The sequence below is a fragment of the Pseudopodoces humilis genome, chromosome 2 (genome assembly GCF_049639895.1).
Source record: "Pseudopodoces humilis isolate 2021_Gansu_Grassland_sample_001 chromosome 2, ASM4963989v1, whole genome shotgun sequence".
NCBI classification, from domain to species: domain Eukaryota; kingdom Metazoa; phylum Chordata; class Aves; order Passeriformes; family Paridae; genus Pseudopodoces; species Pseudopodoces humilis.
Genome location: NC_142201.1, coordinates 25,733,776 through 25,751,045, shown reverse-complemented (window position 1 = coordinate 25,751,045; position 17,270 = coordinate 25,733,776). Strand labels below are relative to the sequence as shown.

Below are 17,270 nucleotides of genomic sequence, written 5' to 3'. Positions count from 1 at the left end.
CAGTGGGCATTTTCTTATGGACATAATTTACAAGATATATTGGTTTTGAAAAAAGTGAAAGAGGTTTGGCTCTTCTGAAAGCTGGCTCACACATGTAACTGCTTCAAGAAGTCCTCTTTTCTGAAACAAATGTAAAGTGTGGTGTCAAGAAAATGATCAGAGATTTAAAATACTACCTCACACAATGTCAGTGCAAAACAGGGATGCTTGTGTTGTCAGGGAAGTCTATCAACTGACAACACAAGAGAAAATTATTGCTTTGTTTCTCCAACTTCAGCTATAGTATCTTTTCAACACTTCATTTGAAATCTAACTCTTGTTGACACAGGTTGGGAAGCAAGTATTAAGGGACCTAAACTTAGCATCCTCCCTTGAGGAGCCTGAATAAATAGCTTTGCCTTTTCTGTGTGCAGAGCTCCATGTTTGTACTTTCCTTATGTTTTCAAATTCTGCTTTGTTGGAAGCACTGCCTCCATCTCTCTGAACAAGTCAAGGACCAGGCCGAGCACTAGGTTCATATCTGAGTATATCCTAAACATAGTCAGTGAGAAAATCAAATATTTGTTAGCATGAAGAAAACATGAGGAAGACTCAGCAGTGGATGACTTTGGGTGTCAGACCTGCTGCACACAACTGCTTCCATCCTAAGTGCCAAGGTTTGTGCTTACTCACTATCTCATGAAGGGTCACTCTTGCTCCAATGACCCCTCCCCATCTTCCTTGTGTCCTTTTTTCTCCTGTATCTCCTCCCATGCCCCTCCTGCCCGCTCTCTGCCGCAGCTGGGCTGCTGTCATACCTCCCATTGCCCCAGTGGAGCTCTTGCAGGCAGCACTGTGATATTGCAAATATTCAAAATTCAAAATATTCAAAATTCAAAAATATTCAGCTATTATGCTGCCCTTGAATCTCCCCCTCGCTCTGGTAGGCACCACAGCTTCAGGGTGCTCATTTTCAGCCTTGCAAGCAGCATGGCTTGGTGAGGCTGGCGTTGGAGAGACGTGTGAGTGGAAACTGTGAGCCACTGCTTGCTGTATCCATTGGGTTAGCTAAAGCTGCATGCATGGTGTCATATCAACATTGCACATTTATGGAGTGATTCATTTCTCGGTGCAAGCTCGTGCCACCTTCACATACTTTCTGAGGAGAAACCTGTTAGAGCACTCTCTCAGCACTACTCACTGCTCTCAGCTCAACTCTGCTGCCAGGAGCCCCCTGCACACCCAGCCTTCCCCACTTCTATATGTAATTTCAGCATCTCATTTCCTAACTGGAAATACTCTGTACTGCAATGTGAGGAGATGGCAAGTGAGCAAACAAGTGAGAACACTTCATGTCTTACAATCAAACCCATCTGACTTAAGCAGTATCATGTTTTTCACCCATCTGGCTGGACTAAGTGTGCCTTTGGAATGAAACATCATAGAGCTGTACACCGCTCTTCAATCCATAGCTGCTCTGCAGAGTGCAGGAGAGGCAAAAAGGGACAGCAACACATTATGTTTGAAATGCCTTCTGTTTGTCCATTAGAAACATACCAAACCAGTGCAAATCTTTAGTCAAAGGGAGATTTTCTTCTACTGGTGCCAAGCTTTGCATATCAGAGCCAAGCACAAATGCTAAGAGCTGAAGTGAAATCATGCTAATCAATGAAGCAGAGCCTGCTTCTTCAAGCAGCAGTTCCTTTGAATTAAGGGTTATACCTTGGTCAGCACATTGAACTCCCACTGTGGGCTCTGGGATGCCAAGAAGGAGGTCAAAGAAGTGCAACATTATTAATGTCATGTTTTAAGAACAAACCATTGCCCACTCTGCCTAACCGTGCTTTTGTTCTTTCTCAAACTCCATGCTCATCAGTTACTGAGTGCTGGGGTTTTGCTGTACTGGTTCTGCTAATCATTATATATTTTATATTGCATTTAGCATTTCATCAACCATGAAAGAACCTGGACTTAAAATGGATGGGTAATACTGAAATGGGACTTCAAGACAAAAAGAGAAATAGATTTAAGTAGAATGGTCAAATTGAAATAGACTTTTTTTCCCTCGTGCAATTGAATTTGCATTCATTTTCAATTTAAAAATAAAAATAAATAAGAAATGAAGTATTGAGTCATTACAGGGGCAGATAATTGTCAGAGCTACCCTGGGTTAAATTCAAATTATACTGCAGTAACTGCTCAAAGGTAGTCTAGTTAAAATAGAATCAACTGAGTAAGCAATTTCTTTTCCTTTCCACTCCCTTTTGCCCTGATGCAATACATATAATTTTTAGGTACAGGAATATAACATTTATGCTACATTTCTGTGCTTACATAAGCCTTTACTGATGGCTGCATATTTGCTAAAGCTGCCCTAAACTCTCCCAAACAAATATATTCAGTTATGTCCCAGGGAATAACTACAGCTTTCTGTTGTAAACCCTTTCAATCTCATTTCCACCTTTAAAAACCATCTGCTCAGCCTCAGAAAAGACAGTGTTAAAAGACCCACTGTGGGTTGTTCTTAAGACAAGAAGCATAATTAAACTTTCTAGTTATTCTCTTTGTTCCCCAATCTTCCCAACAGCCAAATCATCTGTAAATGTTATAAGCTGAAAGCAGTATTCCTGGTTCCATGCTGGGAAATGCAAGCAGGCACTAATCCCAAGCATATTGGACACTTATGTCTCCACAGTCCTTGTGTAAATGACACAACATATCCAGGAATACATACTTTAACTGCTGCTTACACACCTCATGGCTTTTTCAGACATTTTACTTTTCCTAAGGACAGAAGCATAGAAAACCACATGGCAGACTAGAAGAAAAGTGAAAAATCAAACAAACCTAGAATGTTATGCCTGTTAGTAAGGTAGCATGAATCTGTGGAAGATAAAGCTATTTTCATCTGTGTAGCACTGAGCCTGCAATTTGGAATGTGCTGTTCATCCTGGCCTCTGATGCAGAAATCAGGAGCAATAGTTCTTAATTAAGCTGTTTTGTTAGTAGAAAATTTAATGACACCTGACCTACTGCAGATTTTTGTCTCACATGCCCCATTTGGATTCTCTACTTTTAAACAGTGGTGAACTGACATTGCAGCCTTTACCACTATGGGGGAAATAAGTTGTAATTCTCTCCTCTACACACCCATGGAATTGCACACCTTAGAAGTCTCTACCTCCCTCCTGAATTTGCCTGAAATTGGTTAACATATTCAAAAAATGGAATGAGGTACGGAAAAAGACAGAGACAATTATCACAGCTTTATAAATCTTTTTTCTTTGTGAAACCCAGCTAGAAACAGAAGTTAAAAGCAAGGGAATTCTTGCAAATACACTACTGACACTTGCAGGTAATGCAAAAAAAGAGTGATACTGTGAAGGTGTGATATTATGACTACTTGTAAGTAAAGTAGTTTCTTGTCAGTAAAATGAAAGCTAAATCCATCAGTTCCTCCTCTGAGCTCAACACCACTTTTGATTTATACCAGTGAAAGCTCTGCATTATGAAATTAGTCATATTTCATGATGCTTGTCTATAATCAGTCTCCTGTCAAGTTCCCATTGGACATCCTGTTACTCAATCAAGACTGTTACTTTTTGCAAAGAGGGGAAGGAAATTGTTAAGAATTTCTACAAATTCCTTCCTCCTTCTTAGACCTTCCTTTACCCAGATGCCCCAAGGACTTTCTATGACTTCTTCACGTAAATAAAAGCAAAGGATTTGGGAAGCCAAGCTAAATCTGCAAACAAATCACATGGTATCTCAGATCCTGTCTGACAGCCAGGCAATATTGATAGCAAGAGCTCTAGATTTTTTCCTTCTACTTAACACATACAGTTTCAGGAAAGTGTTCCTGACTTAAACTTCCTGCACAGGATGAGATCATCTGCTAGATGATCATGCAGCTTGTTGCTGCTCAAACTGCTATTTTGCTCTCTTCCTATCCTTTTCCCAGTTACATGGTCCTGGCCAAGCTCTGGTACTTAAGTGATTCTACCCTCAGTCAGTTCAACTCACTAAACCAGGAGGAAAGCAAATTCAGTGAAACAATTTTCCTTTGCCTTGTACAAAGGAACTTACTGGCCCATTCATGCTTCTCTAAAACTTCTCAGAAGTGGTGAAAAAAATGACTGACATTTTGAGGCAGATGAAGCAGTTTTAAGTTAACTGGAAATCCCTGCTTTTCATATTTGATACAGTCTGTTTAAAAAAATAAAAAAAAAGAAAAGGAAAAAATTTAAAAGGCTGTTACTTACTATTTGTCTTCTGTTTTCTACCAGGTAGATGCCAACAATCCCTAGGAAAGATCCAAAGCCAAGCTAAGGCAAAGAACAAAACCAACAGAAATACATGAGATCAGCTTATCTGGACAACATACCAATACATACAGTGATATCTGAGCTAATACACCACACAGATGGGATAAATGGGGGCAGGTCAAGGGAAAAGGTGGAAGTTACTGTTGGACATAAGTCATATAATGTAATGGGAAATGGCCAGGACTGCAGCTTTTTGATAGTTCAGTGCAAAATATGTCATGTAGTAAACAGAAGTCTATACAGACACGCATCTATAACCTGACTACTGTCACGTATAGTTTTACACACTGTAAGGAAAAGCTAGGTAAAGTCAGAGAAAAAACCACTTACATTTAGTCCACACATCATAATTTTTGAAAATTACAAAGCTTTAGGCTACTGCAGACATTTTTTCTCAAAAAAATGTATGTGCTCCCCAAAGTTCAAACCCTTAGTTACACTGGTTTGATTTTAATGAGTAGACACTATCACAGAACCCAGAAAAAAATCCTTGCTAAAATGCTAAAAAGACCAGTACAGTCAGCTGCATCGCTAAGCGTCACAGGAGAGATGGGGGAGGAAGAGACACTCAAGTAAGCTGGCCTTAATGTTCCAGTGTTGTTTCAACATTGGGGTGGTAGGAAAAGCCTCCTCCTTATGATGGGCACATGAAGGTTTGGAGCAGTAGAAACTCCTTGAATTCACAGTTCCAGCCCCTCTCTGTAATGAGGCCTCTGAACCGAGCTCAGAGCCTCTCCTCCAAGCACAAATTAAGTTTTTAAGGACTACATGTCCCAGCCAAGGGCTTAAGCAATGCCCGTAAATTCCTTGCTGTTATGCACAACTGCTCACAGCAGAAAGCAAATCCCCTGCAAGCACTTTGCTCGCTCAGTATCACAAGAGGAATCCGTCACTTGCTTTCAAGAATGTAGGGAAAGGAGATTTGCTCTTGAGTGCTTTGGGAAAATTTAAGTGAAAGGGAGGCACAAGGACTAAAAGCAGAGACTTTGAAAGAGTGGGCAAGTGCATCCATGCTGACAGCTAAATACTAGAGATACTTGGAACTGTGAGCAAGGACACTCTGTTCAGGGGACAGCAACTTTGTAAATTAAGATAACTACATCAAAATTACATCTGGTTCCAAGCCCCATTTTTCATTCCAACAGGAGCAATCCATAAAGCCTCATTTATGGCTGATGGAGGAACACAAAATGAGTAATATCGATGTGAATAAAAAGAATGACCAAAACCAAAACAATAGCAATTAAATGCGAAGGAATAGAGCCATAGAGATCATGATGAAAGCCACAGCATTACTGAGATTGTTTTAAGGTCATATGAATTAGTTTTTTGTCTGCTTAGACAACAGGCTCTTTGGGAGCTCTGGGAGTCCATGTCAGTATGGTGCTGAGACAACTGGACCCTGTTGAAAGAATATAAAAATAGCGAACAAAAATATTAAGTAAGTAGTCACATAGAAGTGACATTAAATATTTAAGTATTAACAATATCAATAAGGAAATGAGGCTGAAGCAGTTCCAACTCTGTCCTTGCAGACCATTCCAAAAATGCAGTCCAAACAGATGCTCAAGCAGTAATATACTAAATGCAGACACCTTCCAAAGCATAACATTATATTAACTCATCTACACACAGAAATATTTTATGTTCAATTGCTTTGGATGCATAAGTTCAGGTAATACCTAGATGTATTTAGAAAAAAAGATTTTTTTTCAAAACAAATTACAAGTGACCACATTTGCAGGGAAATTAAGGCACTTAACCCTTCTTGAACCTACAGGAACTTGGCAGAAGCCAAAGTGTATTATGGATCTAACCCTGAAAACCTGTTCTGTAAATACCTCTAGAAACAAGTAAATCTATACCAGTGGATAGTGTTATTCATCTTCATAGGTGTCCTCAAGACAGGGTTAATTCTGCATGGTTTTTAAAACCAGACTTTCTTACCCATGGTCAGTGGAGGTTTCAATTCGTCTACCAGCTGTGAAATTAATATTTTACTACTGAAGTCTACAAGAACTAGACCTTATTTTTAAATGAAATAAACAGTCTGTCCTCATATTCTTGCTTTTCTCTGAGCCCAGCAGTTAAATATGTAGTGACAAATTCACTCCCCTGGTTTAGGTATCTAAAAGTCTGAGATCAGGGTTTACTGGTTTTCTAAGCTCCCTCTACTGTCAGCAGAGAAGAGAAGCACCTTTCGAGGGCTATTCAGCACATTCTGAAAGAGGTGATGGTGAGAGGGGATTCTGCCCCTCTACTCTGTTCTGGTGAGACCCCACCTCCTGGAGATATATATAAATGTGATATATATATATATATATACACACCGCAAAGATGATGAGAGGGCTGGAGCACCTCTCCTATGAGGGCAGGATGAGGCAGTTTGGGTTGTTAAGCCTGGAGAAGAGAAGGCTCCAAGGAGACCCAATTACTGCTTTCCAATTCCTAGAGGTGCCCTACAAGAAAACATGACGAGATAGGACAAAAGGCAATGCCTTCAAACTGAAAGAAGGTAGGTTTAGATTAGATATTAGGAAGAAATTCCTTACTGTGAAGGTGGTGGAACTAGAATAGGTTGCCCACAGAACTTGCGAGTGCCCCATTCCTGGAAGTGTACAAGGCCAGGTTGGATGGGGCTTTGATAACCTGGTCTAGTGGAAGATGTCCCTGTCCATGGCAGAGGAGTTGAGATAACCTTTAAAGGCCCTGCCATCCCAAACCATCCCACGATTCTATGACAGTCCGTCTGCCAATGCTGCACTGGAGTCAGTCACTTCTGGCAATGAGGCAGAAACACAACAGTGCTGTCACACACCTCTGACCAGGCTTTTGGCAAGATACCATGAAAGATTTGCACAGCACTTTTAATTCTTGTTAAATGATTGTGATATTTAATATCTTGATGACATTTACATTGGCAATTACCTATTACTGTTTCTCAGTTACTTCAATAATCCACCAGGTGTGCACAAAAAGAATTCTGAATTTTATGAAAATTATTTGGTTTCAATAATATTTCGAAAGGGAATATTTTAATAAAAGGTTTTGTTTCCAAAGTATTCTAATAAAGTCTTGCTTTTCTGTTTGGTTATTAATGAAAAAAAACGACTCTCAAAAAATATTTTAGCAGGTGATATTTATCAGACGAGTAAGTAGACATGTTATTATTACAAGAAACTAAATGCTCTTTTGTGCACATAGGTTTATTATTGCACTTGTTAAAAACAGCAGTTTATAAATGAAACTTCTTTCTAGGGATGAATGTAAATTACATGGTCTTACAAAAGATTGTATGTCAAATTTTGGAAGAAGAAGAGACCTTTATCAGTATTAATCTATCAATTTTAAGGTAATGAAAGGAAACATCATTCTTTTAAGGTCATATTTTTGGAACTGCTTTTTGTTCTATTTTTAAAACACCACTCTTTATAGATCATTATCCTAAAATTATCTTCCTGCAAGCCTTGTTCTCAACATAACACTAAGATGTAAGAGGAATTGTTTAGGAGGAACAATTCTAACTCACAAATTATTAATGGTGTATGCACAGTGTTAGAAGATACATATCACTCTTCCCTGGGCATTTCATTCCATAGAGAGCAAGAAATTATGGTACCTTGCGACATTGGCAGTAGTGGAGCCACACACCTAAGTAGTGTGAATTTGTTTCTTCACCTTGCAGCCCCTACTTCCCCATGGCTGACTCAGCCCTTCTCTATCTTCTGTCCACACTCCTCATATTTAAAATTCAGCCCAGGTTTTTTTTGTTTGTTTGTTTGTTTTTCATTCTTGTTTTTGTTGGGGTTTTTGTTGTTGTTGTTTGGTGGATTTTTTTGTTTTTGGGGCGGGGGGGGGGGGGGGGGGGAGGGTTGTTGGTTTTGTTTGTTAGTTGGTTTTTTGGGGTTTTTTCTCCAGCATTGACAATTTGGGATATAAGCAATCCCTTCTCCTGAGATCAGAAAGGGCCTGGGGGTTGAACGAGCAAGGGGCTCGCAGGGTTACTCTGCCCCAGAAGTCACAGAGGCACCACAGGGCAAAGCAGGCAGAGCTCGAACCTTGTGCCCACTGCAGGAATGCTTTTAAGCAGTCTGTTCCCAAGGCAAAGACAAGACTCAGGGTTTTGGAAACAGGACCTTGTATGAGAGAACTGGCAGCAAGCCTGCACGGAAGGATGTTAGGGAGAAGCCTCCACGTGTCCATTTGCAGGGCTTTCCCTGCCATGGACACAGCACAATTCCTGGCACACAGACACAAGCAGAATGGCTCTTCCTTCCATCAAAGCAGGAAACTTCTAAAAGGTTGTTCAAATCTGTCCCATGCCTACTGTCCAGTCACACAGACACCCACCACCAATGGAGTGGGTTCCTGAGCCCAGCACAGTGCAGTGCACTGCAACCTTGGCCTCCCTCTACCCCTAAAAGCCCCCGCTTCAGGGCACTTCAGAAAAATAGTTTACCCCCCTGCCTAGAACAAAATCAAAACAAAGCAGCATCTCTCTCCTGTGAAATGACACAGGACTAATGGTCTTTTTTTCTTTTATTTCAATCTATCAGAGCTTCCCATTTACAGCTGATAATTTGTTTGGATGTACCTAATATTCCAAAATGTGTTTTTTACTTACAACAATGCCTGGGTAGTAGCCTCCCACAGTAACATTTTCTGTTCGTGTGGTAGCTGCCAGACCTATGGTCAATATGAAAACAGACACCACCAGCAGTGCAACTGTGAACCAAAGTGAAGTCTTCTTCCTTTTTGCAAACTGTCCTGTAGGGAATGGGGGGGGGGGGGGGAGGGAAGAAAAAGAGCTTTTCATTACAATCATGGCAGAACAAATACAAAATGAAAGATTTTCTTTTGTTAATGTTCTCTGTAGATTACCCTCTGTTGATCTCCCACTAAGGAAAATTGCTGCCAGACAACAGAAGGAATTAAAACCCGCAGAGTTAGCTAGAGTATAGCTTAATGCACACACATTGGGTACAGGCATGAGATAAGTTTTTATTAAACTGAATTGTAAGTCAGTGACAATTATAATTATGCCTTGTCTTCAGTAACATTTATAGCTGTTGTTCACACTGGCGAGATCCTGCAGGCCTTAAATTCTTACCTGTGTGAAGTGCCAATTTGACTCTACCTGGCCTGAACATAAAAATGAATATTTTAAACAGGATTAGCAGGCACTCTGCATGCTATCATGAAAATGAATGTGCTCTCCATATTTACTGGGGTAAGAAATCTGTATCCTTGAAGCAAAGCTGTAATAGAGTTTATCAGGTAATGATACATGAGACTTTTCTAACAGTGGCTGCTCAGTGAAATCCTTTCTCTTTTACTGGGATTTGGATCCAGATACCCCAAAGTGAAAACCAGCACACTCACCTCCAGTTTGCAGCCAGAGGTTACTCACACCAGGGCCCCAGCCCATAGCGGAGACTTATGTAAGACTGACTTTAAAAACCCATCAATACATGACTCTAGCTAACAAAAGACACCCAAGTGAATCAAACTGTGGTCCCCATTTTTGGTGTTCTCACTTTGGCAGGAGCAGCACTGGGCCATGCGATGCCATGGGACCATGCACTGCGCCTGGGCAGGATGGAGCTCCTGAGAGAGCACAGCCTGGCCACAGCAGGGCCAGTCTCTCTCCCTCTGTGGCCTGACTGCCCAGCCTCAGGACGAGGCAGAGATGGTGATGTTGCACTGAAGACTGGAGGCAGCAGCCCTCAGCAGGAAGGAGGAGGTGAGAGGGGAAGGCAGGCTTGCATGGGTCAGGCTCTGGGGGCACTGCTGGAAGCAAAAGCAGGGGAAATGCAGAAAAGAGAAAACACAAGCAGAAGCCATTTGCAATGAGTCACTTGAGTTCTGTGGCCGTTTTCAAGTCATGTAACTCAGTTAAATGTTTATAGTTCAAAAGCCAGACTAGATTAGTGATGTTTGCAAACCAAGTCAAATAATTTCAATCAGAAGAAAAATGAATTTATAATAACAAGCTGTGTTTGCTGACATTTCTCTAGCAGAACAACAGTCAAAGTTATTCCAGTCTTTTAGTATGAAATACAAGCAACTTTCCTAAAGACAAATACCATCTTTTGAGCTTACACAAGTCTCTTTCACCTGCATGGCAAAGTCCTCCTGCTAAAGATAAAGAAATAATTCCTAAGACTTGCCAAACACCTCTTCTCCAGCCCAAGTCTCTGCTGTCTTTCTCTGGCAATTCCATGTTAATCCATGGAGGGTCACTGGGCACATGGAAGCAGAGAGTTTCTTTGTTAGCAACCATTTTTTCACCAAGTGTGTGGAGCTGAAGACAATTCTTTCAGTGAAGCCAGCTCACATGGCCAAGAGGGAAAACTAGATTTCAGATGTGCAGCTCCCCAAATCAGCTGTCATTCCTGCAAACTAAAATGCTTCATTAAATATATCTACCAGGTTGTAAATAATATCTGATGCCCTTGCCATACCTTATCATCTCTGAAAAGTCATGGAGATTAAGGAATCTGACAAACTGAAGAAAGGCAAATGCTCCACCTGTTTTTTAAAAAGGCTGAAATGAAGATTCAGGGAATTATAAACCAACCAACTTCACTTTGGTTCCTGGAATGCTGGGACCAAAAAGGTGGAGTAAGTCCTCTTGCAAGACATTTCTGGGTACAGAAGGAAAAGGTAACTGGCAACAGTCAGGATAGATTTACCAGAGCCAAGTCATGTCTGACCAGCCTAGGTGCCAGCTACAGCAAAAAGACTGGACTTGAGGAACATTTGATGTCTTTTGCCTTAATTCTAGCAAGGTTTTTAACATGATGCCAACTCCTGAGCAAAGGAAGGAATAATGCATTGCAATGATACAGGTAAGGGGGCTGACAGGCTGCAAAGCAGCTCTGCTGGAAAAGACCTGGGAGTATTGGTAGATGATGAGCTGATCATGAACCAGCAGTGTGCCCTAATGCCCTGTGCAACAGAATCCTGGGCTGTCCTAACAGGAGCATCATTAGTAGATCAGAGGAGCAACTACACCTATCTATTCAGCACTTTTTACACAATATTACACTCAGTTTTGGGCCCTCAGTACAGGGAAATACGTAAATTAACAACAGTGAATTCAACAGGGAACTGCAGAGAAGGTTAGGGGCTGGTACTCTCTGCGTGAGAAGAGGCTGAGGGAATAGGGCTTGCTCAGCCCAGAGATGAGATGACTTTTGGCAGGGCTAATTGCAGTATTCCAATTCCTTTGAGTTGTTGTCAAGAGAACAGACCCAGACTTTTCGTAATGGTGCACAGCAGGAGGAAAAACGACAGCAGACAAACTGAAATACAAAGAAGTGTCTCAGACTGGGTATAAGGAGGAAAAAACCCACAACATTAGGACAGTCAAACATTGGAACCGGTTTCCAAAAGAACTTGTGCCCTCTCCAACTTTGGAGGTTGTCAAGATTTAAGCAGGAAAAGCACTAAACAACCTGGCCTGACCTCATAGTTAACCCAGCTTTGAGCAGGAGGTTAGAATTGCAACTGAGGTGCCTTCCTACCTGAATTCTTCTATGGTTTTATGATGGTCAAGACAGATAGACTAAAATTGGGTTGGGTATGTGTGCTCATATCCACTGATATGAAACTGCAGCTGCAATGTAGACATACTCTAAAGGGCCATTGGAACACAAACCTTCCCAAAGCCAGTGGGGCAAATGCTCCTCAGCCAAGACTTCTTGAAACCACTGAAAAGTGCCTGAGGAGCCAAGCCTCCACATTTTCCTCAGGGTAGCACCTCTACTGGTAAGGGCTGATAATATTGGATGGAGATAAACTATGGGTCCAACCCACCCTCCTGAGTTCTGATTATGAATAATGAGCTTGATGGCCCTGACTAAGTTTGCTGGAAAATGTCTCAGGACAAGCATGCTCTTGTTTGTAATTGGAGTAAATCTGATGTGGATTTAGTGACAGAATAGAAGAAGATGTCATTATAGGTAGGGACATTTTCTGGTATGAACTACATTTTGACATTGAAACTTACACATGCCAGAAGAAATTTATGAATGCAATACTCTCCAACCCTCATATTTATTGATCTTTTACCACTTGCATCTCAAAATAGAGGCAAATAGCCAATTGTATCTCCCCTTTTTCTTAGTCCAGTTTGGAAACTCTGATAAATAACCATGTTGTTAGCTGTGAACTCCACCCCTAAGAGAGATACATGCAGCAGCAAAGAAATGCTCTTTCTGGAGAAGAGGCTGGCACATGCAAGGACTTATTCTCAAAGACTTTCACATGCTCAGAGATGGGTAGAAATCAGGCCTAAATTGGTTTTTATCATGGCTGTTTGGCTTTCCTTAGCCACAACAATAAAAATCTTTGCTCTATCAAAATAAGTATAATTACATGCATATAAGCCACCATCATACTGGGAGGCCTATATAATATTTGCAAAGCACCTTAATATCTTCAGAAGTTACAGCTGCAAAGGGTTCCCACTATTAACTTCCTTTTGCAATTTCAGTCGTGCTGTGTCCCAAGATTTTTCAAGCCTTTGCTTTCTGCTGTTTGTAGTTGTTCCCATGCAGTTTATTTGGATCCGCTTTTAATGTACCTGCCAGCCAAACCCCAATGCCAGACTCAGAAGCCCTGTCTCCAGCTCAGGCAGTGTGCCTGGCCCAGTCTTCTTCCCTGACACTCTGTGGCAAGCCTTCAACTGAAGGCTGGCCATATACAAGAATAACAGTTAAATTAAGAGCAGAGGAAACATTGCAGTCAATATTTGTAGCCTGAATTTTCTTCCAAAACCAATGTTCCTGGAGTGCAGGAAACAGTTAATGGAGGCTATTCATTTCCAGTTTTTCAGTACTGAAATTAACTCTCAGAATAATTTAACTATCAGAAATATTTTGACATACCTTCAACTTCTTTAACAATGATTTGGTATGAATATTATTAAACTCCTAGTCTGGACCTTAATGCACTTTAATTATAACTTAAAATTCTTATATTTAGCATACCAAAACTCAAGCTTGTAGGAAGAAACATTGTCATCCTTATTAGCATTAGCTTGAGGCTGGGGTCAAGTGAGGGTATGAGTATGTTATTAGCATCTATTGTCAATATTCTTCAGCAGTTTTGGCCAGTGAAGTATTGACTGAGTCTTGGGCACTGAGGTTTTTGCAGTATTAACTGCAGCAATAGGCACTACAGATAAATTAGAGAGGTGACAGAACTTCCACATGACTGGCTTGTGCTTTGCCTGGCGCAGACCTAAACTGTGCACAAAAAGGAACAGTCACAGAAAACACTCTCTGCTTTGCTCACTAAATACCTCTCAGGAAAGGTATCTGTTTGAGCCCTGCTTCTGCAGTGGAAGGTGAGAAAACGCCACCAGACAAGTGAGAGAGACACCAGACTGCCGCCTCCTTGGGACAGAGAAAGGCCCGTGAGGAGGGAAATTTAGATCACCCTCCAGAGAGCAAAAAGAAAAGTGCCTGCTGAAGACCACACTCTGCTGCACTCAGAAAAAAAACTTCTCTCTGTTCATCAGCTGCAGAAAACAAAATTGTATTACAATGCTCTGTTTGCAATGGGTGGGGTCTAAATTAAATTTGTAGGAAAACTATGGGAAAATGAATAGTTTTGTGGGGAGGGTATGCATGAGATTGCAAAGTGGTGGGTCTAATGATAAATAGTAGGGTCTGGATTTGAGCAAAGAGTGAGCTTAAAAGGAGAATGAACTAATTAATGATGAAATATGTCCATGGTACAGAATGTGTCCAGGGACCAAGGGAAAGAAAGAATAGAACGAAACAGCATCTCTCCACCTTGGAAAACCTCCATACAATCTGCAGCTGAACCAAAAAAAAAATCTACATTTAGACCAAAGAAACTTTACTTTGCTAACTTCATTACTTCTTTTAAAATCTATCTTCAGACATCATAAAGTTAAAAAGTGTGGCATAATTTTTGGTGAGGAAAAAGGTTGCTGTAGGATGTAGCAGTTAGCTGGGATTACAATCACATTTGCTGAATATTAGCACTACGTAATTCCATACCTTCTTTGATCTAGTTATGGTGATCAATTTTATTATGTAATGGATACTACTAAAAATTGTGACAAATTTCAGAGAGTGGCATTAAGCACACAGAAGAAGATAATTTAAGTGGAAATTCACCATGGACAAACCTTAGTATCAAAGGTATCCTCTGTTTTGCTGCTATTGAGAAGATTTTTAGGAGATTTTTAGAGCTAGATTATAATTTTTTAATTACTGCAATGCTCACTTCAGTGCCATCTCTCTCTCAACTACAGTTCTGTGTATTTTAAAAACTGTTTCATGCCAGTGAAATTGAGTTAATCCTACATTGCCTCCCAAAATTAAATGTGACGGATTGAGATGCTTAAAAGAGATACTCACACCTGCTGTTGGTGATTACTTTCCCTTTTTTGATTAAATGCTTGACTTGTCCAGACTGCTGGACTAATTAAAGCAGATGCAACAGCACTCATTTCAAGCCACAAGACAGCAGCTTTTATCAGGCCCATCTCTTACCTTTATTATTAATTTATTGAGTAAGATTCTACGAGTGCTCAAGACCAGGGGAAACAGTTTACAATTCTACTACAAAATATCCATACTGAACAAAATGAAAAAGCAATCTCACAAGCCCTCATATGCTATGTAGAATGGCTATAGTAAGTGATGCCATGCAGTATCACAATGACCTCATTGTATTGGCAGCAATTGTTTCACCGATAAATAATTTAATGAGCAGCTAATTACTAGTTTAAAGCTGGCATACAGATTCTTCTTTTTCCAGTGACTACCTGAAAGTGTTTTAAGCGCATCTTCCATGGCCACATTTTCCACACCAACATAATTTTTCTTCCAAGTTTGAGACATAAATTCGGATCTGATACATTTTTCATCCAGCTGTTAAGATCCTTGAGTGCATAGCAAAGTCTCTGCTTATCCTTTCCAAGGCTACACAGAGTAATTCCCAGCATTAAGTTCTGTATTTTCTAAACTTTAACAAATTCCGCTGGAATAAGGAAATACTTGACCTTTCTTTTGCCTGTGTGTTCGTATTTCAGGACGTACGCGGTAAACACAAGCCATTCAATCAAGAGAACCGGGAGGAAGGAAACTAACCCAACACCTGTCCCCAGCCCTGCAGCCACCCCCGCCTCCTCCAGCACAGCCACGGGCCAGCACGATGATGGCTCCCACATTAATTTCCTATCCTCGTCCCGTACCAAGCAATTTCCTGTCCTCGTCCCGTACCAAGCTATTCCTCCGAATGTTAAACCTCCAGCACAGGGATCCACCGAGCGCAGCTGAAAGCTCTAAAGAACCGGTATTTTTAAACACCTCGGCGAGCGAGGATGAGAGGCGGCGCGCACTGGGTACCTCGGGCTGAGCTCCCCCTGCGCCGCCGCTCTGCGGGGCACAGCCAGAGCATAGCCCGGGTACAGCCCGGGTACAGCCCAGGTACAGCCGGGGCACAGCCCGGGTACAGACCGGGTACAGCCGGGGTACAGCCCGGGTACAGCCCCTGCCCGCGCCCTCCCGTCCCGCCGGCCGAGCCCGGGGCAGCCCGGCCGTCCAGCCCCGCCGCCGGCTGCCCCGCCGCATCCCGGGGCTCACGCACCCGGCGGGGCAGGTGCCGGGCTCACCTGTGGGGTCCAGCACGGCCAGCGGGCCCGACACGGCGGGGGCGGGCGGCGGGGCCATCACCTCCCGCGGGCGGCTCGCCCCGCTCGGCTCGGCTCGGCGGCCGGCGCTGCCCGGGGAGCGGCGGGTCCGCCCCGCGGGGCCGGGGCCGGGGCGGGGCGAGCGGCGCTGCCCCCGCCGCCGGGGGACACACCCGGACCCGGCCCCGCTCCCCGCAGCTGCCGGTGCCGGCCCTCGGGGGAAGAGCGGACCGGGTCTTTCCTTGTGCAGCCGTCAGCTGCTTAATTCGTTATATGCCGTACCCGTGTCTCAGCCTCGGCGTCACTTCTGGATTTCTTCATGGCCAATTTGACAGCTGGTGAAGACCAGAATTGTCCCAAACTTTCCTTTCAGCTTTCTTCTTGCCTTAAAAAAATATATTTATATATGGAAATCAGAAATAGAATACAACAGCAACCAGAAATACTAATTACATTACAAAAGCTGGCGTCTCAGAGACATAGGTTAAGGCAGGTGTAGGCTAAGACAGGAAAGGTCAATAGTCAAGAGATGCTGCAGGGCTGTTCTTTCTCTTACATGGTGTCTATTAATTTCTCAACTTCAATGTCTCAGTTTTTATTCCTTCTGCAGATTCTGACTCTTGTCCTGCTGCTTCCCAGGAACTGCCAGCTGTTGCTTCTAGTGTTACTGGCCACAGGGTTGTGTGACTTCTTCCTGCGGCAGAGTCTAGCAACAACTGAAAAGAAATAATCAAAGGCACTGTGCTGTTTTGGGGTCCACTGTTCCTTTTGCCTGACTTCCCTGTAGCAGAGAACATAATATTGTGGAAAATGTTTTTCATAGGCTGCCAAGTGCTTTGCTTATATCATGTTCTCCCTCTTGCAAAAAGCACAACTCCACTTAACATTCTTGTTTTTCTCCAACAACATTCTTGTTACAGCCTCTAAATGTATATGTATAAATGTATTTAAGTTCTTCAGTCTTTGGCAGATTTCCCCAGGAAATGGTTAAGTGGAAAGAGACAACTTTCTCAGGTTCTACCCCTGCAGACTATGAAGATAAATAAGCCAGAAGCTAAGGCCAAACACAAATCCACTTTTTCTCTTTGCATCCTCTAACCCAAAGAGCTAGAAAAAGGGAGAAAAAATAGGGTAGAGGTAGTATTTGTATTATTAATTACTCATTTTTAATAGAAATTAATGAAGCAATAGATTGAGAAAACAGAGATGGTGATGGTACAAATAAGAAATTTGTTTGAAAGTGGTAGTGGATAAGACTGATACAAATGCCCCAAAATCTGGTAAAGACT

The 17,270-nt window shown here is 42.0% G+C and overlaps 1 protein-coding gene across 2 annotated transcripts in view; it reads right to left on the bottom strand.

Moving 5' to 3' along the window:
* Window positions 1-16,071, bottom strand: part of TMEM255B (transmembrane protein 255B) — a 66,972-nt gene extending 50,901 nt beyond the window's left edge. For both annotated transcript variants that reach the window (XR_015771919.1, XM_005516580.3), the window contains exons 1-3: window positions 15,964-16,071; window positions 8,929-9,071; window positions 4,242-4,304 (exon numbers count right to left, since the gene is read on the bottom strand). Coding sequence is in view for 1 of the 2 variants with exons in the window: in XM_005516580.3 (XP_005516637.1) it covers window positions 4,242-4,304; window positions 8,929-9,071; window positions 15,964-16,021 (264 nt within the window). In the remaining variant the exon portion in view is untranslated. The remainder of the gene's footprint in view (window positions 1-4,241; window positions 4,305-8,928; window positions 9,072-15,963) is intronic.
* Window positions 16,072-17,270: the final 1,199 nt, after the last annotated feature.